General features: G+C 46.6%; 1 protein-coding gene across 1 annotated transcript in view; it reads left to right on the top strand.

Annotated features, from left to right (window-relative positions):
* NCOR2 (nuclear receptor corepressor 2) overlaps window positions 1-26,638 on the top strand; it is a 218,467-nt gene that overhangs the window by 178,818 nt on the left and 13,011 nt on the right. Inside the window, 14 exon segments of the mRNA XM_087942977.1 lie at window positions 1,185-1,465; window positions 4,882-5,245; window positions 7,994-8,215; window positions 9,137-9,382; window positions 10,852-11,001; window positions 12,713-12,847; window positions 13,548-13,704; window positions 15,385-15,971; window positions 18,314-18,424; window positions 18,519-18,667; window positions 19,225-19,424; window positions 22,169-22,309; window positions 22,405-22,550; window positions 25,012-25,065. Coding sequence (XP_087799103.1) covers window positions 1,185-1,465; window positions 4,882-5,245; window positions 7,994-8,215; window positions 9,137-9,382; window positions 10,852-11,001; window positions 12,713-12,847; window positions 13,548-13,704; window positions 15,385-15,971; window positions 18,314-18,424; window positions 18,519-18,667; window positions 19,225-19,424; window positions 22,169-22,309; window positions 22,405-22,550; window positions 25,012-25,065 — 2,943 coding nt within the window.

Genomic DNA, 26,638 nt, shown 5'->3' on the forward strand with positions numbered 1-26,638 from the left:
TTTAACTGTCTCTCATATATTATTGTCCCCAGCTGCAACCAATGAGGGGGATCATGGCCGCTTCCTCTCTCGTAAGCCAAGTTGTTTCCTTCTCCATTGCTCCCTGTGTGTCCTAGGATGAAGAGGGGATGGGCCTGGGTCTTCCTCTGACTGCCCAGCCAGCCTTTGCCCTTCCCCAGCCTTCTCCACAACCTCCGGAGCCTCCTCCACTCCCTGTTGGCTGTTCCTCCTCTCCCTCAGAGTCCAACTCTAACAAGGACATGACACTTTTTTAAAAATTCCAGCTGGGAAATTCTGGGAGTTTATTAAAGAAATCATACTGACACATCTGGGAAAACCCGAATCTGAGAGTCCCGGGTTTTCCCTTCCCAATTGAAATTTCAAAATCCATCCCCTGCACCCACCAGTCCATTGCATGGCCCAATCAACCATTGTCCCAACTGGAGACATTCCTCTAGCCCTGTGATGGCAAAACTATGGCATGCGTGCCACAGATGGTACACAGCCATTTGTGCGGGCACATGAGTCCCAGCCAAACTTACCTGCACTGCGCATGCGTGCGCCTCCCAGCTGATTTTCATCCTGTTTGAGGGCTTTTTCGGCCTCCCAGAGTCTCGAGGGAAGCCTCTGCAGCCTTTGGAGGCCGAAAAACGGGCCTGTTTCCCCACTTCTTGTATTTCCGGAAATACTGGAGGTGACGGAACGGGCCCATTTTTCGGCTTCCAAAGGCTGCAGAGGCTTCCTCGAGCCTCTGGGAGGTTGAAAAGCCCTTAAATAGACCGGAAATCAGCTGGGAGGCGCGCAGTCTAGTTAAGAGGGGGAGATTGTGCATGCAGGCGCAGGAGGTGTGTGGGGGCTGCGCGCATTGCCTTCTGGGTGCTGGAACGCGAGCACGCATAAAATTTTTAGCACAGGAGCCCAAAAAGGTTAGCCACCACTGCTCTAGCCAGTCCTTTTCAGGTGCAGGGTAACTTGTCCTTGACTTTAAGAGAAGAATGTTGTTATGTCTAATCTTCCGCCTCTCCATGAAATCCCAACTTCCCAGGCACTAAGATGTGGCAGCTTGGAAGCTTCTGAGTAAAATATGGCTTCCAAAGCTGACAGCCGAATTTGGAGGCCCCTGATTCTAAAGTAAAGGAGGAGAAAGATGTGACACAGGCCCTCTCTGTGTGTTTTTCCTTTAGGAATTCCTAGGTCCTACGTAGAATCTCCAGAGGACTATCCCCGAAGGGAAGCAAAGCAACCCAAGAGGGAGAACACACCACCAAGGGATTTAACAGACGCCTATAAGGTCAGGAGCCACGAGTCCCTCACTCCGTTGAAGCTGAAAGCGGTCCACGAAGGGCTGGTCACCACGGTGAAGGAAGCCGGGCGATCGATTCATGAGATTCCGAAGGAGGATCTTTGTCGCGCTCCCGATCTCTCTCTGATGGCCCGGCCCATTAAGGAAGGATCAATTACCCAGGTATCTCCCAAGGCTTGAAATAAATCAAGATTTTTATGATAGTCCTAAAACGAGCATATAGTTAGTCCTTTGACTGAACACACCATTCGTTTTAGTACAGCAGTCGGCAACCCGCGGCTCTGGAGCTGCATGTGACTCTTTCATCCCTCTGCTGCCAGTTGGCGCCACAATTTTGAGAGGAGCTTTCGGTTTGGGTGGGAAAGCCCACCATGCCAGGAGGAGAAACTATGGCAAGGAGCGGGTTTTCCAGTTGGCTCCACAATTGATAGGACTTTGGGTTAGGATAGGTAGAGGAGACTGTGGTGGTGGAACCGGACTTCTGGTCAGCTTCAGAATTGAACAGTAGCTCTTTGAGTGTTTAAGATTGCCGACCCCTGGTTTAGTGACTCTTCGAAATTACTCGGCATTGAAAAAAGTGGGCTTGCAGCTGGTCCCCAACTTAACAACGCTCGCAATATCATTACATTTCAGTTTCCAACCATCATATCAATGGGCAAAGCTAGATTTGTTTAATGACCTTATGATTCACTTTACAAATGCAGTAATTCGCTTAGCTACTGTATAGGTGTGTGTGAGGGGGAAGGCTTGTAAACTCAGGCACGACCTTGCTTAGCAATTGTAGTCGCAAGTTGAGGACTGTTCATATTTGAAATAAAAGAATTGCATGGTTTAAAAAAAAGAGGAAATATTGTTGGGTGTCGGGATGCTTTAAGCCAGAGGTCTCCAACCTTGGCAACTTGGCTGGGGAATTCTGGGAGTTGAAGTCCACCAGGCTTAAAGTTGCTAAGGTTGGAGACCCCCTACCTTAAGCTAATCAAAAATGAGTTGATAAGTGTTCTCTTTTCATTTCATTTAAAACAAAAAACTGTAGAGGTTCACAGTCATCCAGGTGATGGTTGTCCCAAAGGTGCTTTTTTCAAGAGACAACTGGACTTTCTTCTTGTTGTTTTTTCTTTTGAAGACATTTCACTTCTCATCCAAGAAGCTTCTTCAGCTCTGACTGGATGTTGGGGAACGGAAGAATTTATACTCCTTGCATGGTCATTTGCATTCTTTGAGAGAGTGGTTGAGGCCACCTGGAGGTTTATTTGTGTCCTGTGTCCAAAAATTGCAGACTACAGGAACCATTGGCATCACTCAGGTGACCCCGAGGACACAGATAAACCTCCAAGTGGCCTCAGTGACCCTCTAAAAGGATGCAAATGACCAGCTGTCTGCAAGGAATATAAATCCTTCCATGCCCCACCATCCAGTCAGAGCTGAAGAAGCTTCTTGGATGAGAAGCAAAATGTCTTTAAAATGAAAAACAAGAAAGTCCAATTGCCTCCTGAAAAAGCACCTTTGGGCTGAAAAAAACCCCTCCAAGTTGGCCATTTCTTGGTGAGCTGGTATCCGGATTACCCAACACAATTGATGGGGGCACATTCCTTCTTTCAATTAACCCCAGCTTGACCCAAGGGCTATTTAACCACAAACGGCATTCAAGTCGTGTAAACAGATGGTTTCTAAACCTCTCCTTGGAGACTGGAGACCTGCCACGGTTAGTTTGCGTGGGGCAAAGAATTACGGCTTGGCGTTGCACCAAACCGGGCACCGGCCTGTTCCAAAAGTGCCAGATGTGATCTATCGCCTTTGATGGATTTGAATTGCGGGCCCTCTCCTGGGCTGCTTCGGCCTTGAAGCTCTGAGTCTGTTTGCAAGCAAATAAGTTCTCCCTAGTTCCAGATTTTCAAAACAATGCTTGGACCAGGTCCATTCTTGTAGGCTGGAAAAATTTGGGGGGGGGGGGCGGTTGTTTCCATAGCAACAGGATAGGGGGGATTCCCAGGCTGTGGGGGTAACAGATGGTTGGATTCATGCAGCAGTTTGCTTTCGGATTCTGTCTTGGATAATACAGAAAGAAAGTTCCATACGAGCAGAGAAGATCAACAGAGATGATGAGGGGACTGGAGGCTATAAAACATAAAGAATGGTGGCATTACATCAGCTTTTTTAGAAGCTTACCTGTTGTTGTTTTTTTCAACAGAAAATAAATGCTGGAGCACATTTTGATTTTCTCTCTAACAACAAGATAAATATGGCGTACATTTTTAATGCCTAAACTTCAACCGGTTGGGCCTGTCCGCCTTCCACTTCTAGATTGCAACCCTTTGGGTTTGCACAAACCCTACCTTTAGAATCCAGGCTAGAGTTTGACTGCTGGTGTACGTGAGGCTTTGGGATTGCTTGTTGAGTCGGGTCAGGTTGGGTTTAGTTTGTTGTGGGAGCAGAACAGACGAGAATTGGCCTTCGTCAGGGGATGGGACCTCACAACCAAGCACAACTGTGTTTTGAAGACATATTTGAAGGCCTGGTTTGAGGGTCTGTCCTATCCAAGGGAACAACGCTGGCTCTGTGCCTAAGACGCTGAGCTTGTCGATCAGAAAGGTCGGAAGTTCGGCGGTTCGAATCCCTAGCGCCGCGTGGCGGAGTGAGCTCCCGTTCCTTGTCCCAGCTTCTGCCAACCTAGCAGTTTCGAAAGCACATTAAAAAATGCAGGTAGAAAAATAGGGACCCCTTTGGTGGGAAGGGAACAGCGTTCCGTGCAACTTCGGTGTTTAGTCCTGCCAGCCACATGACCACGGAGACGTCTTTGGACAGCGCTGGCTCTTCGGCTTTGTAACAGAGATAAGCACCGCCCCCTAGAGCTGGAAACGACTAGCACGGATGTGCTATTACCTATCCATTCATTCCAAACCAAGGGTGTTGATTTAAATCCTAGGCCAAAGCGAAGCTGAGCTTTCTTAGGTGGTCTTGAACCCAGAAGATGCCTCAAAATACGAGTTTCCCTTGTTGGGGAGAACCTCTTAGAAGCTGGAAGTTCCTGGACTATCATGTCCAAAAGAAGTTCTTGTTTGATGGTGTTCTTCTAGCCCATCAAACGGAGAGAGTGAATTAAAACAAACCAATCCATGAAATGTGGCATCTGTCAGCATTCCAGAAAATCTCCACTCTAGCAAATAACGCTGAGACGGACATTAATCTCCAAAGTTCCTTTTATTAGAGTAGTAAACTGGCACCATCTGGCAAATCCCAAATCTGAACGTTCCGTGTTTCCTTGCAATAAGTAAAAAAAATTACAAATCCACCCTCTTCACCCAACATCGCATCACATGCCCCAATCTTCATCCGTCCCAACTTGAGACGTCCTCTCACCCAGGTGCAGAAATAACATGACCTTGACTTAGAAAAAGGATTGCTATTATGTCTAACCACATACGCTCCATGAAATTCCCCCCTCCCAGGCTCAAGAATGTGGCAGCGTGGAAGCATCTGGCGCTAATACGGCTTCCAAAGCTGACAGCATCTTGACCTGAGCATGGTCCTGTCCTTCACTTGCTTACTGATCCTTCTTTTTTTTTGTCTCTCGCTTCCAGGGTACTCCACTGAAATACGACACAAACACATCCACGAATGCCAAAAAGCACGATGTCCGGTCTATTATTGGCAGCCCGGGCAGGAATTTTCATCCCATGCTCCCCATGGAGGCCATGCAGGACCCAAGGACGCTGGAAAGAGCGTACGAGGACAATTTGAAAAGCAGCAGGCCCAGCCCTGTGACGAACTCTGGCGGCTCCATCACGCGGGGAGCGCCCATGATTATGCCTGAGCCAGGGAAGCCTCGCCATAGCCCCCTTGCATACGAAGACCACCAAGCGGCCCACGGGGCAGCTTTTGGAGGACACCTGCATCGAGGGTCCCCCGTCTCCACGAGAGAGGCTGCACCCAAGCAAATGGAAGGTCAGCCGCCTTGCTTGTTTTGGGGGACATGTGTAGGAGCTCCGTGCCACCAGGTTCTAGAACTCAAATAGAAATAGATAGTCCAATAGAATTCTTGATTGGCCAAGTGTGGTTGGACACACAAGGAATTTGTCTTGGTGCAAATGCTCTCAGTGTACATAAAAGAAAAGATAAATTCATCAAGAGTCAAGAATCATCAGGTACAATGGAAAATAGAATAGAGAATAGCAATAGAGAATAGAATAGAATAGAAAATATAGAATGGAATTAGAATAGAATAGAGAATAGGATAGAGAATAGAATAGGGAATGGGAGTAGAGTAGAATAGAATAGAATAGAATAGAATAGAATAGAATAGAATAGAATAGAATAGAATAGAATAGAATAGAATAGAATAGAATAGAATTCTTTATTGACCAAGTGTGATTGGATACACAAGGAATTTGTCTTGGTGCAAATGCTCTCAGTGTACATAAAAGAAAAGATAGATTCGTCAAGAGTCAAGAATCATCAGGTACAATGGAAAATAGAATAGAGAATAGCAATAGAGAATAGAATAGAATAGAATAGAATAGAATAGAATAGAATAGAATAGAATAGAAAATATGGAATGGAATTAGAATAGAATAGAGAATAGGATAGAGAATAGAATAGGGAATGGGAATAGAGTAGAATAGAATAGAGTAGAATAGAATAGAATAGAATAGAATAGAATAGAATAGAATAGAATAGAATAGAATAGAATTCTTTATTGACCAAGTGTGATTGGATACACAAGGAATTTGTCTTGGTGCAAATGCTTTCATTGTACATAAAAGAAAAGATACATTCATCAAGAATCATCAGGTACAATAGAAAATAGAATAGAGAATAGCAATAGAGAATAGAATAGAATAGAATAGAATAGAATAGAATAGAATAGAATAGGGAATGAGAATGAGAATAGAATAGGGAATGGGAATAGAGTAGAGTAGAGTAGAACAGAACAGAACAGAACAGAACAGAATAGAATAGAATAGAATAGAATAGAATAGAATAGAATAGAATAGAATAGAATAGAATAGAATAGAATACTTTATTGGCCAAGTGTGACTGGACACACAAGGAATTTGTCTTTGGTGCAAATGCTCTCAATGTATATAAAAGAAAAGATACATTTGTCAAGGTACAACACTTAGTGATAGTCCTAGGGTACAATAAGCAATCCAATCATATTAGGAAACAGTCAATATAAATCGTAAGGATACAAGCGGCAAAGTTATAGTCATACAGTCACAAGTGGGAGGGGATGGGAGATAAGGAGTGATGAGAAGGTTAATAGTAATAGTAGTGCAGACTTAGTAAATAGTTGGACAGTGTTGGGTGAATTATTTGTTTAGCAGAATGATGGCATTCGGGGGGAACTGTCCTTGTGTCTAGTTGTTCTGGTGTGCAGGGCTCTATAGCGTCGTTTTGAGGGAAGGAGTTGAAACAGTTTATGTCCAGGATGTGAGGGGTCTGTAGATATTTTCACAGCCCTCTTTTTGACTCGTGCAGCATACAGGTCCTCCATGGAAGGCAGGTTGGTAGCCATGTTTTTTTCTGCAGTCCTAATTACTCCCAAGGTGTTTCAGTGCAGTTTTCTATAGAAAGACATCCGAGCCCTTGATGTTCTTGGTCATGTTTCAAGCACAGCATGGCCCTTTTCAGGAAGTGTGGGCTTGTTTCTTTCTTTTTTAAATATATATTTTTATATATTGAACACAGTGTGACCATCCTGGCATTTCCTCCGCCATGTATACCTTGAAATGTACACTGTGAAAGACATATATACTACTTATAGCGGGGGTCTCCAAACTCGGCAACTTTTAAGACTTGTGGACTTCAACTCCCAGCTATGCTGGCTGGAGAATTCTGGGAGTTGAAGTCCACAAGTCTTAAAAGTTGCCAAGTTTGGGATAGTCCACAAGTTTGGGGACCTCTGTTTTAGAGGGTCGTTGAGGCCACTTGGAGGTTTATCTTGTGCCCTCAGGGTCACCTGATTAGTGCAAATGGTTCCTGCGGTCTGCAATTTTTTTCTTTCTTTCTGGAGATCCGTTCCTACTCCCACACCATTCAAAGGGTGTCCGTCCCAAATTGTATAGCTAAAAGTCTGTAGAGATTCTCAGTCATCCAGGTCAGTGGCCCCCAACCTTTTTTGTGCCATGGCCCGCTACCGGCATCACAAAATGATCCGCGGCCCGGTACCGGCATCAGCACACATGACAAGGCAAGGCGAGCCCAGCGACCGGCCAGCCAGCCAGCCGTCCCCCGCTTCTCCCCGCCACCTTCAACTCCTCCTTTGTACCTTTGTCGATGGGCTTCGGGACGGCTTCGGGACGGTCGCTCGGCTCGCCTTGCCTTGGGTGCTGAAAGAATCCTCGCGCCTTAGTTTCGTTAGAAGCCGTCCCCCCCCCCCCCTTCGATGAAACTAAGGCGCGAGGATTCCTTCAGGACCCAAACGCCGCTTTCCAACCGGAAAAGCTCACCCGGAAGCACTTTCTCATCGAAACAAGATGGCGGCGCCCAGCAAACCGGCGGCCTGGTAGAAAATGTTCCACGGACCGGTACCGGTCCGGGGCCTGGTGGTTGGGGACCCCTGATCCAGGTCATTTCTTGCAGATGTTTCATGACTGACCGAGGAAAACCTCATCAGTGTCCTGAGACCTTACAATTCGACCCTGAGCTGCAAAGATTCGCTTCTTTTGATGCTCTCCTTTTCTTCGACAGGAAGCATCACTGCTGGAAAACCCGTGTCTCAAGACAGGAAGGTCACAACCAGCTCCAGAGACATCACTAGCTCCAAATCTCCTCACACCCCACTTCCAGAACACCATCACCAGATGTTCGAGCATCTGATCCGCGGAACAGGTGGCATGGATCTATACAGGGGGCACATTCCACTGACCTTTGACCCTGCTGCCATTCCCCGAGGGATTCCCTTGGAAGCAGGTAGGAGCATTGGAAAGTCCATAAACCCATCCCCTGTTGGGCATTGTGTAGCTTTGTCCCCAGTGCAGATTGGACCGGTTTTTAAGAGTACGGATCTCGGTGGTAGAACGTGCAACCCTACCAACGTGGTAGGGTTGCACGTAGATGTAGGGCCAGGGGTGTGAAAACTCTATTTCATTGAAGGCTGCATCAGGGTTGTGTTTGACCTGGGGGTGGGTGGGTAGCTCAGCTTACCAATGGTGTCGGCACCTGTGGTGGCCCAAGTGCTAAGGCAGGACTGCCCTCAGACCCTCCCTCCCTCTCATTATAATCTTCCTTCCTTCCCTTCCTCTTCATTCCCTTTCTTCCTTCCATTCTTTCCTTCCTTCCTTCCTTCCTTCCTTCCTTCCTTCCTTCCTTCCTTCCTTCCTTCCTTCCTTCCTTCCTTCCTTCCTTCCTTCCTTCCTTCCTTCCTTCCTTCCTTCCTTCCTTCCTTCCTTCCTTCCTTCCTTCCATCCTTCTTTCTTTTTTTCTTCTTCTTCCTTCCCCAGTTATATTTCCTTCCTTGGTCTCTTCCCCTCTTCCCTTCTTTTTTTTCTTTGCCTTTCCCCTTTCCTTTTCTTCTTTCCTGTCCCTTCTTGCGTGCTCAAATGCAAAAGGGGAAACATTTCTCCTTTGGTTTTGTTTCGCTTTTAGTTTGTTTTGCTAAGGGCCAGATCTAAGCACCCCAATGCAGTCTGCAGGCCTTGAGTTTGACACCCCTGATCTAGGGATTGGCCCTGGGAAAGGGCGGGGGAAGGATTTGGAAGACTTTTAAGTGCGGCTTTATGGAAAGATGTAGAAGACAGGAATTGAGATCTCGTTCAAGGTTTGGATGTACATGTTCTAAAATCTGGTACGGGTAGAAATGGACCTTCTCTTCTTCATCTCTCGACTCAACAGCTGCCTACTACTTACCAAGGCACCTTGCTCCTGGTCCTACGTACTCCCATCTCTACCCACCCTACCTCATCCGTGGTTACCCAGACACCGCCGCCATGGAGAACAGACAGACCATCATCAACGACTACATCACCTCCCAACAGATGCACCACAACGCTGCCACGGCTACCACCATGGCTCAGAGAGTCGATCTGCTTCGTGGCTTGTCTCCACGAGAACCTTCCCTGGCTCTCAACTACGCAGCAGGTCTGGAATCCGTGGGGGTGCCAAGCGGGCCCAGGAGGGAGGCAAGCCCTGTTGGGGACTTGTTTGCACAAAATACCCATGAGATGGTAGATCCCGCTGGGTTCGAGACAAGGCACACTGGTTTAATGGTTTAAAAGAGTAACGTTTATCCGTTGTGTTTGCTCCAGTTTGTGCTGTTGTGGGAACAAGCGTCGAGCAGAGAGGAGCTGCTGGCTGTAGAGCAGGGGTCCCCAAGTCCATTTGGAACCGGGCCGTGGAAGTGGTGGGCTCACCCACCACTCACGTAGAACCATCCCTTCTCCCCGCTGCTAGTCCACAAAGCCAGGCCGGTGGGGGGAACCAGCATCAAGGCAATCCGAGAGCTCTGAGGAGGAAGAGGGAATGGAGCTGTCAAAGATGGAGAGGTGGAACACCTGGGCCATCTTAACAGCCTTCAGATGGAGAGTCAACAGCCCCCAGGTCTGGAGGCTGATGAGGAAGAGAAAGAACAGCTGGGTCCAGTGCCTGACAGGCAGATGCACAGAAAGGAGAGGAGAGGAGAGAACAGTGGAAATCTGTGGGCCGGTCCTTGGGACGGAAAAGCCACCGTTGCTAGCAAAGCCCCACCCTAGCTCTGGGGATAAAAGGCAGGGGGCGGCGATGAATAGATGTGGCAGACAACTATACATCTCCCAGATGGACAGACCTGTTAGCCTGCAGTGAGAGATAAACTTTTTGCCAATGCTGCTAAGAAAGGAATATTTTGAATTCACTTCAGAGGGTTTGTCGTGTTTGGGAGCCGGGTCAGAACAGCTGGCTTGATGGATCTTGATGGTTCCTACCTTGCCTACAGTCTCAAGTCATTTTTAAAAGCAACACCTTTGTACTTGGACAATTCGCCGTGGCCAACTCATCTCGGGACAATTCAGTGCTCTATTAATCATTCAGATACTTTCATTCTTGGTGACTATGCTTTCATCCAAATACTCTTTTGCCTTTCTGGATTGGCTTTATTTTATGATGGTTGGCCACCGTTCTGTCAAAATTAAATTTAACTTCTGCATTTGTTGAATTGTCCCATGCGGGAGTTGAACAGGGCGAGTTGCCCCGTTTTTGCCCGTTGTTCATTCTGAGCAAAGCTATTAGTTGGTTTGGCTGTAAGATTCTTCTTGAAGTGATGCCCCTGGCATGAGTTGACTCTTAAAAACAGGGGTCCCTCAAACTTGGCAACTTTAAGACTTGTGAACTTCAACTCCCAGAATTCTCCAGCCACCATAGCTGGCTGATGAATTCTGGGAGTTGAAGTCCACAAGTCTTCAAGTGGCCAAGTTTGAGGGACCCCTGTTTAAAGGGAAGTAATAAAAAAAAATGCAGAGAATTCAGAGCGGACCAGCCTGACAAATTTAAACCCCATTGGCCTTAAAAGAGGACACTGCCCACTTGGTTCTGGCCTCCCCCTTCCATTCCTGACCATTTTATTTTCCCAGCAGGGATAATTGACCTGTCTCAAGTACCACACCTCCCTGTGCTCGTGCCTCCCACTCCAGGCACCTCTGCAGCCTCCATGGACCGCATCACTTACATGCACGGCACTGCCCAGCCTTTCAGCAGTCGACACAGTAGCTCGCCGCTCTCGCCAGGTGAGTCAGGAGGGAACCAAGGACCCAACGTAGGTGAGGTGCTTCCAAGTATCCTTCTTGGGTAACCACTTGGGAAGGAGAGCCACCTTGTGCACAGGTGAAAGAGGGAGAGAGAGAGAGAGAGGGAGAGAGAGAGGAGGTAAACGAGAACAAATGAATGCAAGATGGAGGAAAGGAAGATGTGTTCTAGATCGGCTGATGGAAATAAGTGGAGCTCCAGAAGGAAAGTGTCAACTCATAAAACATTCCTATGCCTGTTTTAGTAGTTGCCATAAAAGAAAAAAAAAGGGGGGGGGGAGAAAGGAAATCTGGAAGAGCAGTGCAGCAGTTTGAAAGCAAAAGTACCTTCCAACTCTTCTCTTTAAAAGACTGTAACTAAAATACCAGAGTTATTGCTCGCCGATATATTTAATTGGAGAACGTGAATGATGACGCCCAGCCCATGAACATGCTCAATTGGAGAATCTGGTTTGTGAGATACCCAGGGGGGAGAGGGGGAAACAGGGTCACAGGGGACTGTAAATGACGTATGCAGGAGTTGGCTTCATCCAGGGCAGTGCCAGTATGTCACCTCTAATAAATCCTTTGAAGTTTTTTTGAAGATTGGTTCGAGAATCATGATTTCATTAGAGTGATTCCTGGAATCCTGACAGAAAGTAGAAGGACCAGTGAGGTCCACCTCAAGTGGGCAGTGTGGATTTATAGGTTGCTTACCCAGGTTTGTGATCCGAGAGGTGTAGAATTAAGTGAACATTAGTGCAAACATCGGAGGTGTAAAGAAGAACGAGGCAATACAAGCTAGAGGGAAGGAAGCTGTTCTAGATCGGGCAAAGGAAGTAGCTGGAGTTTTCTTGGAGAAGAAAAGTAGAAGAGGGGCTGGTGAGATGCAATTCAGCTGAGAAGTACGGATTTTGTGGGCTGCTTGACCCAGTCCTTATCATCCTGGGAGTTTCATTACCACCTCATGGCTTCTTGATAGCACCCAAATGAAGGAAACCACAAGCCAGAAGCTTTAGTTCATCCCAAAGTTAAGGATGATGGAGTCTGATTGCCCTCCACATGTTCCAAGAACCCCCATCATCCTGGATGACAGTGTTAGGAACGTGCGTGTTGCAATGCTTTGAAAACAAAATTTAGGGAAGGAAAGAAAGAAAGGAGAACGCAAAGAAGAAACAGGTTACTAAAAAAAAAACCAAGGTAAACCAGAATGAGGGATGAGTAAGCTCCATTCCATGCTGAATAAGCTAAGCTATGAATGTATCACAAATAGAAAACTATCTTTAGATAGATTTTTACTCCAAAATAAAAAAAATAAAAAAATCGGGGTTTCATTAAAATAAATTTGATAAAAATAAAAAACATCCAATTTAAATTTTTTTAAAATCTGATTTTTATCCACCCTTCTCTCTGAGCTTGGTGGGTTACATTTACAGACATTTCATGACCTTACTAGGGAACATCATCAGTGCTTGAAGGGAGTGAGGTTTGTGGAGAGGAAGGAGGAGGATAAGGAAAAAGGACTGTAGGGTCCTTAAGTGCTCTCTGAGTTTGGAGGGCGCCAAGGACCCTACAATTCTGAGCTTTTAATCAAAAAATTTTCAAGTCGAATGCTTTTTTTTTTTTGCTGGAGATTGATGGTGGATGAAATAGCAAAGCAGCCCTAGAGCGCTTTTTCCACAGTGGGAAACCAACAACAGCCTGTGCTTCACAGGTACCCCTGCGCATTTAGCCAAGACGGGACCTCCGGTTTCCGAACGGGAGCAAGAACGGGACCGTGAAAAGGAACGCAAAAAATCGGTGGTGACCAGCACAGCCACGGTGGAACACGCGCCCATCTGGAGGCCGGGTGAGTTGAGGTTCAATCCCTTGGAAGGTGCTCGCACCTGGACTTCCCAAAATCATGAAGCCGACTCCTCATCCCGATTAAACTCCTTTTATTTAGGCTAAAGTGAATGTCCTCTCCAGCAAAGTCATAGCAAGTAGTCTTTCAAGAGATTTCACAACTACAGACCTTTATCAGGCTGGGAGAGTTGCCAAGGCCGAGAGCTTCCAAACGCCACGCTGTAGCAGACATTACTTGGCAAGAAGTCAGGAACAGATCTTCACCCGAATGAATTGAACTAATTGTCTCCTGCAAACCCCACTCCCCTTTCGCTCCTGTTTAGTCCCTATGGGAGGGGCCATTCACCGTCCACCTGTCGCTTTACTCCCAAGTCGGCCCTTGTTCCTTTACTGTTCCCTTCTTCTGGCAGCTCTGTGCATGCGCACATTGGGAACAGGCTCCAGCTGTTCTTCTGCCCCACTGATCTCCAATTCCGAAGGCAGCTGATAACTGTGGGATGGCCTTGGCCCCATTTCTGCCTCAGATGCAGAGCCCTAGTCAGAGCCTTCCCCAGCCTCCAGGACTGGCCCATGTTTGTCCCCAACCACCTCACTGTTTGAGGCTGTCGCCAGTTCCACTGGCCAAAGGGAAGGAGGGAACAGAAGGGAAGGAGAGGGGGCTCGGCACTGTCTCATTTTGCCTCCGTTCCATCTTTTTACCACAGGCACCGAGCACAGCAGTGGCCGTATCTCTGCACACTCTCACAAGCACTCCCCGGTTTCCCCACGTGCCCAGGAGAACATCCAACAGCGTCCCAGCGTGCTGCATAACACCAACATGAAGATCGTCTCTCCAGAAGGCCTCACTCCCTCCGTTTTACGGTAGGTCACATTCCGGAAAGGTGGAAGCGAGTTATTCTCCATATAACATTCAGGGCACAAAATCTTATATGCCCAATTCTGGATGTTAATCCAGGAGGGGGGAATCTGTTGGAAATGAAGCCCCTTTTCGCTCATTCTCACTGAGATGTTTTTTTAGAGTCACAGACCCCAAATTATAATCCAGCCGAAAAAAACCTGCCTGGCCATAGATTCCCCGTTTCTGCAAATGTTGAAAATGTAGCCTATCTGTATAGTTTAGTTTACATCTTGCACTTGGAAGTTCAGAATAATGGAGTTGGGAGGGACTTGGGAGGTTTTCTAGTCCAGCCCCCTGCTTAAGCAGGAAACATTGCTAAATGTCTTTGAAGACATTTTGCTTCTCATCCAAGAAGTTTCTTCAGCTCTGACAGGATGGTGGGGCATGGAAGGATTCATACTCCTTGCAGGCAGCTGGTCATTTGCATCCTTTTTAGAAGGTCATTGAGGCCACTTGGAGGTTTATCTGTGTCCTCAGGGACACCTGAGTAGTGCAAATGGTTCCTGTAGTCTGCAATTTTTTCCTCTGGAAATCCATTCCTACTCCCACATCATTCAAAGGCTGTTCATCCCAAATTGTATAGCTAAAAGTCTGTACAGATTCTCTGTCATCCAAGTCATGGTTGTCCCAAAGGTGCTTTTTCAGGAGGCCACTGGACTTCCTTTGTTTTTTTCTTTTGAAGATGTTTCGCTTCTCATCCAAGAAGCTTCTTCAGCTCTGACCGGAGGGCGGGGCATGGAAGGATTGATATTCCTTGCAGACAGCTGGTTATTTGCATGGATTTAGTACAATGCTTTGCATAGATTTAGTACAATGCTGTGAGCCATGTGCAGATCTGTACACTGGGGAAAGAAAACAACCACTACATAAACGCATGGCCCAACATAGGAGAACAAACACATCCGGACTAGATTCAGCAGACCATCTGCATTTCAAAGACAAAGGCCGCTCTTTTGAAGACAGCAAAGTCCAGATTTTGGACAGAGAGGACCGCTGGTTTGAAAGAAGGGTCAAAGATGCCATTTATGTCAAAATTGAACAGCTCTTTCTCAACAGAAGGGGAGGGATACGACACCATCTATGTCCAGTCTACAACACAGTCCTTTCAGCATTTCCAAGGCTCCACACCCATTTGTACTACTCTGGTGACCTTAAAGGCACAGATAAACCTCCAAGTGGCCTTAATGACCCTCTCAAAGGATGCAAATGACCAGCTGTCTGCAAGGAGTATAAATCCTTCCATTCCCCACCATCCAGTCAGAGCTGAAGAAGCTTCTTGGATGAGAAGCGAAATGTCTTTAAAAAGAAAAAAGAAAATCAAGAACGTCCAATTGCCTCCTGAAAAAGCACCCTTGGGCTGAAAAAAAAACCCTCCAAGTTGGCCATTTCTTGGTGAGCTGGTAGTCCAGTTGCCTCCTGAAAAAGCACCTTTGGGAAATTCTACACCACTCCAGACAAACGGATGTCCAATTTCTACTTAAAAACTTCCAGTTCACAACTTCTGGATTTCTTCTAAGCGAGCCCTTGCAGAAATCCAGGATTTGAATAACCCCCATAACTACCCTCGACACCCCTTGCAAAAGATGTGGGTATTTCCTCCTTCTCCCCTTGGAGATCTCTTAATGTGGTTTTCTCCTTTGCAGATCCTCTTCTTCCTCCTCCTCCTCTTCATCCATCGCCACCACGTCCCCAGCCTGCTCCTCCGGCTTCTGTCCGGCATCGGCGTTGCGCAGCTCCATGAGTGGCGTGGACAACTATGCCTCGGTGATGGAGTCAGCTCATGTGCAGAAGGAGGTCTCCTCCTCCTCCTCCTCCAGGACCCAGGACCTCAAAAGTGAACGGTCTCAGCCTGAGATCAACCACCTGTTCCCCTCAAAGTTGTCTGTGGGGCCAAGCCTAGAACAGACCCCTTCGCCCGTAAAAGCTACGGAGTCCAAGACTTTGTCCTCTTCTGGGCCGGGGGCAAGCCACCCGTTTAGCAGAGGACAGGGGAAAATCCAGCCTTCGCATCACAGCCCCCTAGACTCATCACTGCACGCCGTTTCGGCCCCCGAGCAGCCGAGTAGAGAAAAGAGTAAACCCTTTTCAGTGCAGGAACAGGAGCTGCGAGTACTGGGTAAGACTACCATGACAGCGGCCAACTTCATTGATGTCATTATCACGCGCCAAATTTCTTGCAATAAGGGGATGCCCGAAAGAAGTACATTAAATAACAGCACCAATGGCGATGGTAAGACATGGGAGGGGGAATCGGGGGCGGCTCTCCGCGTCGGGGGGGCCCTTCCAACCTGCACCCGGAGACGTTACCAAAGATCCTTCCCTTTCCGCAGTCATTTATTTCTTTTTTTTTTCTTTTCTTTTTAAAGCGTTTTAATTTTCACATTTGTGGTGAAGGCCCCTTTTATGTTTTCAGCCTTGTCTGCCTAAAAGCCCCTGTTTTGCCCCCCTCCTGTGTTCATGCTTCTTCTCTTTCTGCTCCCCCGCCATTTTTCAGCCTATTTCCCCTAACCCCCCCTTGGTTCCCCGCGTTTGGTTTCTTCCTGGAGCATGTCGTTGTGTGCAGCAGGGCAGGCTAGACTTGGAAATGGGGAGGGGGTCCTCTCAAAAAGGTACGAGGGCAGTGGTGGGATTCAAATAACAACCGGTTCTCTCTGACCTCATGGTTTCTTCCAACAACCAGTTTGCCAAACTGTTCAGAAAGTTAACAACTGGTTCCCCCAAAGTGGTGCGAGCCGGCTGAATCCCACCACTGGACGAGGGTCTTAAGCCAGGGCTGTCAAGTTCCCGGCCCACAGGCCAGATGCGTCACATGCCAGCCACACCTGATTTAGCGAAGGGAAACAAAAGTCCCAATATGCCACGTGACACCGCCGTGACGGCCTGAGTTTGACACCCCAGGTCTAAACATTGAGAGGATGTCATGGATTCACCCTCAAAGCCTCCCCCCCCCCCCAAACTTGGCCAGGCCTGTCCAAAAGAGTGAGGGCTTGTGTTGTGCGGTTGTGATGTGTCATTTTAGCTGTTTGGACACCTGTCCACCTGCCTCCATGGAACTCTGCAAAATGTATGAAACACAGGAGTGATGGAGGCCACGAATTTCAGCACTGGGCTTGTTTCCACAACTATTTCATGTTCTGCTTTGTCCATCAATTGTTATCAACTTGCTAAAGTCGGCCGAGATACAGGTGGTCCTCGACTTATGACCACATCAGAATTTCCACTGCTTAAGCAAGGGAATTGTTAGCTGAGTAGTGGTCTCAGCCGGCTGGGAAGGTCACAAATGGTGATTGTGTGACTCCAGGACAGTGCAACCATCATAAATACATAACCAGATGCCAAACATTTGATCTCTTGACCATGGGGATGCTGCAGTGGTTGTAAGTGTGAAAAAAAACCGGTTGTACGTTCCTTTTTCCAGCTCTGTTGCAACTTCGAACGGTCGCTAAGAAAATAGTTGTAAGTCGAGGACTACCTGTACACAGATTGCAACATGGGGAAGGTCATCTGGTGTTGAGCCAGATGATGTTGGGGGGAGAGAATGAGGTTACTAAATGGCCGGCCCCTGGGTTCGTTTCCCCCAATCTCTGGTTTCCCAGATTGGTTGAGACTGTAACCCCCAAGACTGCAAACTGGGCACTGGGAAAAGGCTGTTCTAGAACAAGACCCATGAGTTTGGCTGTAGCTTGAACGGAAGTAGCCCTTGGAGGCATCTCCAAAGCTCGGCAACTCGCAGGTGGCAGCAACCTGGCTCAGCCAAGGAGTTGCTTGTCCAAAACAAAAGCTCTTCTAATGATATTGTTGAAACTTTCGTTTCAAGATGGGTGACTGTACCATTTCATACCACAATATAGTCAGGGGTGGGCTTCAAAAATTTTAGCAAGGGTTCTCTGCCCGGTTGCTGGTGGGTGTGGCCATGGTGGGCGTGGCCTCAGTCGGCCTCCCACATCACGGCGGGGGAGGGGGGCGTTTTTACCTTCCCTGGGCTCCGGAGACTTTCTTTGAGCCTCGGGGAGGGCGAAAACGGTCTCTCTGGGTTCCAGAGGCTCTCTGGAAGCTGGAAATGGGCTCCAGAACTTATGGGAGGCCCATTTTTTGCCCTCTCTTGAGTGTCCACACAGGTCCTGTACTTACCTGGCATTCAAAGCAGGTCATGTAGAGACTCCTGGGTGGGCAGGGCCAGCCTAGAGTGGGATTTGCCGGTTTGCCGAACCAGCCATGAAAAATGAGCTACCGGTTTAACTACCGGTTCGCCCGAACCTGGGCGAACCGGCAGCAGTCCATTCCTGAATATATTCCAAAAGACCGCAGCGGAAGCCATTGTGTGCTTTTCAGCAGTGTCCGTCCATCGTCCCCCACAGCTAGAGCCCATGGGTCAATCTAGCCTAGACCAAGGTTGGATGTGAAGGCCCTCTTGAATGTTCTCAAGCCATCTTCTCTACGTAGGGAGCCAAGCAATGAGGTCTCAGAATGCCAAGTGCCTTTTTGAGGGTAAAAACATCCTCGCAGCTGTCACCCAGCTGAGAAGGAGAGGCGTCCCCACCAACCTTCAAGGCTCTTGTTTGTGTTCTTCAGTTTTCCGTGGGAACTACAGTCCTGATGGCGTTGAAACCATAAGCCCCGTGAACTCCCCCTCCTCTGTCCTCCACGAGAAAGGGATGAAGCTGGCTCAAGATAAGGAGAAAGGTCAGGGTCTCCTCCATCTATAAACAGGGACCCTCCCCCGTTTGGCTGTGGTGCTTTTCACTTCCGCCCGTTCATTTTTTTTCTTCTCATGTAGGGTCCCTCAAATCGTCTGCGACAGAGTTCCCCCACATGCAACAGCTCCACCAGATCAGCGAGGGTCACCAGTCCCCCAGTCAGCCATTGCAGGGACCCCCGAATGCCAAAGGAAATCAGCGCGTCGTCACCTTGGCCCAGCACATCAACGTAAGTGGGGGATGCTACGGTGGTCGCTAAATGCAAAGCGTGGTCGTCAGCCGTCTTTTTTCAGTAGTAACTTTGGTTGTGTGAAATAAATGTTTGGCAAGACAAGGGACGACCGCGTGGGGTGTCAAAAGGGACAGCAGGGAGCTTTCTTGAGAAACGACCGCAAAGAAAAACCGAAGGATATATATATTCCCTCAGTGGCTAAGACGCTGAGCTTGTTGATCAGAAAAAGGTCGGCAGTTGGGCGGTTCGAACCCCTAGCGCCACGTAACGGAGTGACGTTCCTTGCCCCAGCTTCTGCCAACCTAGCAGTTTGAAAGCCTGTAAAAATGCAAGTCGAAAAAGAGGCACCACTTTGGTGAAAAGGGAACAGCATTCCCGTGCGCCTTATCGGCGTTTAGTCCTGCTGGCCATATAACCGCAGAAACGTCTTCGGACAGCGCTGGCTCTTCTTCAGCTTTGTAACAGAGATGAGCAGTGCCCCCTAGAGCCAGAAACGACTAGCACATATTATGTGCAAGGGGAACCTTGACCTTGACCTTATCCCTCTCTTACAGGAAGTCATCACTCAAGACTACACACGCTATAATCCCCAGCAACACAATCCTCATATCCAGCCTCCCGTCTACTCCTACTCCGGGGCTGCTGGCCCTGTGCTGGACCTCCGCCGAGCTCCTACCGAATCTTACCTCCAGCACCAACCAATGGAACATGTTTCATCGTCTAGAATTTCCCCCGAAAATGAAGCAGACCAAAGGTGAGGGGTCATCTTCTCTCCTTCCGGCCACGAGAGAAGTCCCCGAAGTTGGGTTTATAGCGGGGGAGGGGTCAAATTGCTTGGGTTCTGGTCTGCGGGGGCCGCCCTGGAAACAGCAAAGGAGCAGCCCCACGAAGCTCGGGTGGGGGGCACGCGTGTCCGTTTTCGCTGGCAGAGGGCTAGCAAAACCAACTGAAAGCAAAACAAAAAAAGAGAAATGTTTCCCCTTTTGCATTTGAGTGTGCAGGAAGGGACGGGAAAGGAGAAAGAGGAAAGGCAAAGAAAAAGAAGGGAAGATGGGAAAGAGAGCAAGGAAGGAAAAAGAAGGAGAGGGAGGGAGGGAGGGAGGAAGGAAGGAAGGAAGGAAGGAAGGAAGGAAGGAAGGAAGGAAGGAAGGAAGGAAGGAGCTGGAAGGAAGGAAGGAAGGAGCTGGATAGAAGATATAGACAGATCATGATAGCTATAGATGGGTGGGTGGATAGATGGATGGATGCTGGATAGATAGAAAGGATAGACAGATAGAAAGGATAGATAGATAGATAGATAGATAGATAGATAGATAGATAGATAGATAGATAGATAGATAGATAGATAGATAGATAGATAGATAGATAGATAGATAGATAGATAAATATAGACAGATGATAGATGATGGAAGGAAGATTATAATGAGAGCGAGAGAGTATGTGAAGGAAGTCCTGCCTTAGGGGTCCTGCCTAGGCCACCACAGGTGTCCCCCATACGAGTGACGTCGAGCTGGCCATGCCCACCCCAGCCCCCCTAAAAGTCAAACAACCCTGATGTGGCCCTCAATGAAATGGAGTTTGACACCCCTGGGCTATAGGAACAGAAAGGGGTGCCCAAATCAAGATTGGTAGAGAAATCCAGGCAGGGGTCACCTTCTCACCGCAGAGGGAAGCATGCTGGAAGTCACCTTCAAGGATCAGAGAGTGTGAAAAGCAAAAACAAACACGAGGGGTGCAAACTTTGGAGGAAGACACCTGTCCATCATGCCCGGCCTACATGTCTACGGAGATTCTCAGCCATCCAGGTCATGCTTGTCCCAAAGATTCCTTTTCAGAAGACAACTGGACTTCATTGTCATTTCCTTGAAGAAGCTTCTTCAATTTCTTGGAATGAGAAGTGAAATGTCTTCAAGAAGTTTGCCTTTTGTAAAAAAGCATCTTTGGAACATACCTGGCCTACATTTTTTTTTTGACTCTCTCACCTTCTCCTGCAAAGAACCTGGTTTGTTGCAGGTCTCGTTTTTGGTCCCTCAACCTTCAAGATCTTCATCAATCACAATGGAAGAACTGACAGTTCTCAACCCAAAATTAGCTCCTTGCTTCATATTTATCTATTTGTTTGTTTGTTTGTTTATATTTTTATTGTAAGAATACAACACGGTGCAGCCATTCTGGCTTTACAATTGTTATACATATATAAATGTTACTTCACCATTTACAGTCATCTTGTTTAATACATTGTTTACTAATTATTCTGATCATCATACCTACTTATGTTCTGACCTTGCCTCTTTCTATGCAACCACTGATAGAATTTATTCCATGTTTCATAGTACTCAGATTCCCCCTTGTTTTTTAATTCTAGGGTTTACCTGTCCGATTCTGCACAGGACATAATTTTCCTTATCATCTCTGTTTCTGGCGGTAGCCTTTCCTTCTTCCAGTATTGCACATATATTATTCTAGCCCCCATCAACACATGTACTATTAGCTAATTTAAAACAACAACAACAGTGTTTTATTTTTTTCACATTTCAAAAACATCTTTTTAGTGAACATGGTCTTGATTGCATATTCATCTTTTACATTTAGTTTCATATCTTATCATTACTTTACATATTTTCTATTAATTTTTTCAAGTACTTTTCTCAAACTTTATATATTTTCTATTCATTTCTAAACCTATTTCTTTTAACTTTAAATAATTCTCATATCTTCATATTCATTGTGCTTTATACTTTTATCTGTCAGGTTTGCAACTTCATCACATATTCTTATTTCATCGTTTCAAAAATTCCATCTCAATTCAAACATTTCAAAAAAGTTTCTCCTATAATTACCAATTAGAGTGTCCCACCCCTATACCTTATATATCATTTGGTTAACTCTTTAATTCCCAAATTTAGCTTTTTAATTATCACCTAAAGATTAATAACAATAATCTCCTAGCAACTACACAACACCTATGCCTTTTAAGTCAGATTCCGCATGGCACTTTCCCCTTCAATTACATTAAATCATTTATAATTTCAAAAAGAAAAATTAGTCTATTCAATTAATCATAAAAACTGATATTAATCTCATTACAGCAATCCTCATAATTCATTTCAACTATATTCTTGAATTCATTAAACATAGTTAATAAACTTATCATAGTTTCTCTTTTTCACATTTATTCCATTTATATCTCTATATAGTTTTAACAGAGAACAAGTATTCTAATAACAAGTATTTTCCTACTTTCTAAGTAATTTATTGTACTATTAGATAAATTAAATATTTCTTATATCTTTCTGGTATTATTCCTAGGAGAAAAAATTCCGGCTTAAATGGAATACACTCTCCCACCATTTGTTCTTGTATCAATCTCCAATACTTTTTTTGCAGCATTGCAGGTCCACCACATGTGGAAGAATGTGTCTTTGCACTTCCAACAATTTGGAGATAATGTGCTCCTTGTTGCCCAAGTCTCACCTTCTCTCTCTTTAATCTCTGCAGGTCCCCCGAGCAAATCAAAATTCCATCTTCGGACAACTGCATCGAGCCGATTTCCCCTCCCGAGGGCAACGGAGAAGCCGAGCGTGTCCGAAACAGCACCTACCCCATCCTGTACCGTGAGGGCGAGCAGCTGGAGCTGAGGTAAGGAGCCCGAGTGGGCAGCGTAGCAAGGCAATGGCGTGGCTCAGAGGGTCAGCTGCAAAAAGACTCCTTGGGTGTTCCCTTCCACCCTGCAGAGGCTGCACCCGATCCCCGGGAAACAGCGTCCAGCCGCCGGCCTTCTTCAGCAAACTGACAGAGAGCAATTCCGCCATGGTGAAATCCAAGAAGCAGGAAATCATCAAAAAACTCAGCACGAGCAACCGGAATGAGGCGGAATACAGTGAGAATTTCACTTGACTCTTTTTGTCTGTCTTTCTGTCTCTGTCATCTATCTATCTAATCTATTATCTATCATCTATACCATCATCTTTCTCAGTCCATCATCTATCATCTGTCTATATTTATCTGTCTACCTATATCTATCTATCTATCTTTCTATCTATCCAGCATCCATCCATCTATCCACCCACCCATCTATAGCTATCATGATCTGTCTATATCTTCTATCCAGCTCCTTCCTTCCTTCCTTCCCTTCCTTCCTTCCTTCCTTCCTTCCTTCCTTCCTTCCTTCCTTCCTTCCTTCCTTCCTTCCTTCCTTCCTTCCTTCCTTCCTTCCTTCCCTGTTTATATCTATCTAGCTATCATCTAGCTATCTAGCTATCCAGCATCCATCCATCTATCCACCCACCCATCAATAGCTATCATGGTCTGTCTATATCTTCTATCCAGCTCCTTCCTTCCTTCCTTCCTTCCTTCCTTCCTTCCTTCCTTCCTTCCTTCCTTCCTTCCTTCCTTCCTTCCTTCCTTCCCTCCCTGTTTATATCTATCTATCTATCTATCTATCTATCTATCTATCTATCTATCTATCTATCTATCTATCTATCTATTTCATATACTCTGTGCATGTACATGGGTGTATGTATGTGTATGAATATGTGTCTGTGAGTGTGTATGTATGTATATTCAGCTCTCTGGCCTATTTGAAAAAAAATCATAATAAAATTAAGATATGCTGAAGAATTAATCTGGGCAGCCACCTGTTCAGTCAACGAACTGTTCACCCTGGGTCAGTTTTCCTGAAAACCAAGATGTACATGAAGCTTTTTGGCCAAACTGTCTTAAATTGTGGTCACATGACCGCGGGATGCTGCAAACGTTCATAAAAGCAGGCTGGTTGCTGACCATCCAACCTGTGGTCACCTGGCCTCATGGGAGCCCCTGTCCATCAGAACTTTTGAACCTGTTGTAAGTCTCTTTCTGGAGGTCCGTCATGACTTTGGTCCCTAAATGACCAGTCGTAAGTTGAAAACTTGTTGTAGTTCTTCTGTCTGCGTGAAAGATTGACCAGGCTGTGGTCTTGAAATAAAAACAGCTCATCTGACTTCTCTCAGCCCCAAATCTTGGTAGTGTTGTGGCCTGCCGGCAACTGACGGAACTGGCAACAGAATCGGACAGTAGAGAGGAGGAACCTGGGCCAGTCTTGGAGGCCAAGCGGGGCTCAGATGAGGGCTCTGTATCGGAGGCAGGGATGGGGCCAGGTGTTGTGGTTCACCAGCAGCCTGTGCAGGTGGAAGTGGAATCGGACAGTGGGGAAGAAAGGAAACCGGTTAGGGAGTCTGGAGAGGACTTGGATGAGGATCCTGCATCTGATGCAGATATGTGGGGCCAGGACCATCTGGGCGTGGGGTGCTGCCTTTGGAGCCTTCGTCTGGCAACAGCGAGGCTGAGGACCCAGGGGAGCCTGTTCCCAGTGCGCATGTGCGCAGAACTAGAAGGCGAAACAAAAGGGGTGACTCGGAAGTAAGGCTGGGAGGTGATTGCCCCTCCCATAAGGGATAAAGGTGATGAAACCTTTGCAGGAAGCAAAGTAATTCGATCGGTTCTGAGTCATCCTTAAGCTCTGCGTACTTTGGTTGGTTTTTTTTCTTGTACTTGGGTTGGTTTCTTTTATAGTTAATTGGATACTTCTGGTTTTGGCAGCATTCCACAGAACGGAAAGGTGTGTGCTTATCTTGGGGGACTGTATAGGATGAGTTCTGCCTGGGAATGAAAACAATTCCCAGCATTGCAATAAAATAGGTTTTGCTTTTAAAACAAGTTTGTGATTGATTACGATTGACGGAGCCTGGGTCTGAATACCAGGGCAGGCTGGCAGTCATCAGCTACCTTCAGATTCAGACATCAGTGAGGCAGGGAAGTTTCTGGAACCAGTTCCCAGCCTGCGCATGCGCAGAGCTAGCAGAAGACAAGAACACTTGAGAAAGCAGGGTTGACTTAGGAGTAAGGCCACACCTCGGAGATGGTTGGCCCCTCCCATGGGAAATAAAAGAGGAGCGAACGGGACGTGAGCCTTTGCAGGAAGCAATTAGTTCGTCTGGTCGGTTCAAGCTTTGAAAAGTTCTGTTTGACTCCGTCAAGGTTGGCCTTGCCCTGCCTTTGGCCGTTCGTTCTCTGGCAGCATTCCAAGTGCGATAAGGTGGGAGTTTATCAACATTCCCTTGACAGACTGTTTGTGAAGCCTTTGCAGGCTAGGAATGAACGTAATTCACAGCTGTGGAAATAAAAAGAGGTTTTTCTTGGGACTAAGATTGCGTTTTACGCTTTCTAAGGAAGCCTAGGTCAGAACAGGTAGCACCAATATTTCCCCCCCCCCCCAAAAAAAAAATGACGTTCTGAAATTGTAGTAGGACTTCTTCAGCTGTGGTCTCCTCTAAAGGGTTTCTCTTTGATCCTCCTTCCAGATGTTGGACAACCCGGGACAGAGATTTTTTACATGCCAGCCATGACAGGAACAGGTAAGCACTAGAACTCTTCTGCACCCTGCCTTATTTTTATTTATTTTTTTGGCCTTATTCCCTACCTGGAGTGGTGCCCTCTTTGGGGTCCCCTCAGCACCTGAGGTTGAGTTGGGGGGTGGCTTTTGCAAGCTGGCCTTATTTACTGACAGCTGGTAAAGCTAGTTCCTCTGTCCTGCAACAGAAGATTGAAAAGCCTTTATAACAGGGGTGTCCAACCTTGGCAACTTTAAGACTTGTGGACTTCAATTCCCAGAATTCCTCAGCCAGCTTTGCTGGCTGAGGAATTCTGGGAGTTGAAGTCCACAAGTCTTAAAGTTGCCAAGGTTGGAGGCCAATGTCCAGAAAGGATTGGACGGGAAGGAAGGCCAACAATAAGTTGGATTGTTAAATTTATTTTTTAATATAAAAATCACCCCTTCCTTGTTCCTCAACCTCTGTCTCTTAAACTCATTTTAATTACATTTTATCGTCCCCTCTTTCCTGGGGAACGTTGGGCAAACAGCTGCCCCCTTAGTGCCTTCTCTGGTCTCTTTATGCACTGCCGCACCTTAACTGCATGGCTTCTGACGACTCACAATTGCGATACAACCGCCATCAATGACGCCACAGATTCCCGAGACAAACAGGAAAGGCCCACTCAGCTGATATCCTCTTTGCCACGACCCCAAAATTGCGGGTAGGGGGAAACAAGGCTGGAGGGAAACCGGGAAAGAATTGGGGGAGGGAATGTCACAGCTGGTGGACGGAACCACCCCTTGGGTGCCCAGGGACTTGTCCTCAGATTTTATGGGGGCCCTTTGTCCCTCAGGTGGCATTGAAGTTGGGCGAAGACCAGTCCCTCCATTTTGATCGCTCCCAGTTCAGGGAGGTGGTAGCCATTCTTCTGTTGGCCTCAAGGTAGTCGATGGTCAAGTATAGAACGGGCTTAGAGTTTAAGAAAATCAGTTTGGGCAGTTGTTAAAAAAACCTTTGAAGTGGAGACATCTTGCTTTCACGAAAGGAACCCTCAATAAATAAATATATTAGATAGATAGATAGATTTGGATGGATGGATGGATGGATGGATGGATGGGGGGCAGTCAGGCAGGCAGATGATGGCTAGGTAAACAGACAATTAGTGAGGAGAGAGATACAGATAGATGGATAGATAGATAATTAGATAGTGGGTGATAGATAGATAGATAGATAGATAGATAGATAGATAGATAGATAGATATGTAGATAGATAGATAGATAGATAGATAGATAGATAGATAGATAGATAGATAGATAGATAGATAGATTGATTTGGGTGGATGGATGGATGGATGGATGGGGGGCAGTCAGGCAGGCAGATGATGGCTAGGTAAACACAATGAGGAGAGAGATACAGATAGATGGATAGATAGATAATTAGATTGATGATGATGATAGATAGATAGATAGATAGATAGATAGATAGATAGATAGATAGATAGATAGATAGATAGATAGATAGATAGATAGATGATAGATAGGAGAGATACAGATATAGTTAGAGAGAGATACAGATAGAGAGAAAGCACAAAGAGAGATAGAGAGGAAGAAAGAG

This window comes from Notechis scutatus, chromosome 13, assembly GCF_049901735.1.
Source record: "Notechis scutatus isolate UNSWTSFEM ecotype Mainland chromosome 13, rNotScu1.2, whole genome shotgun sequence".
Classification (NCBI taxonomy): domain Eukaryota; kingdom Metazoa; phylum Chordata; class Lepidosauria; order Squamata; family Elapidae; genus Notechis; species Notechis scutatus.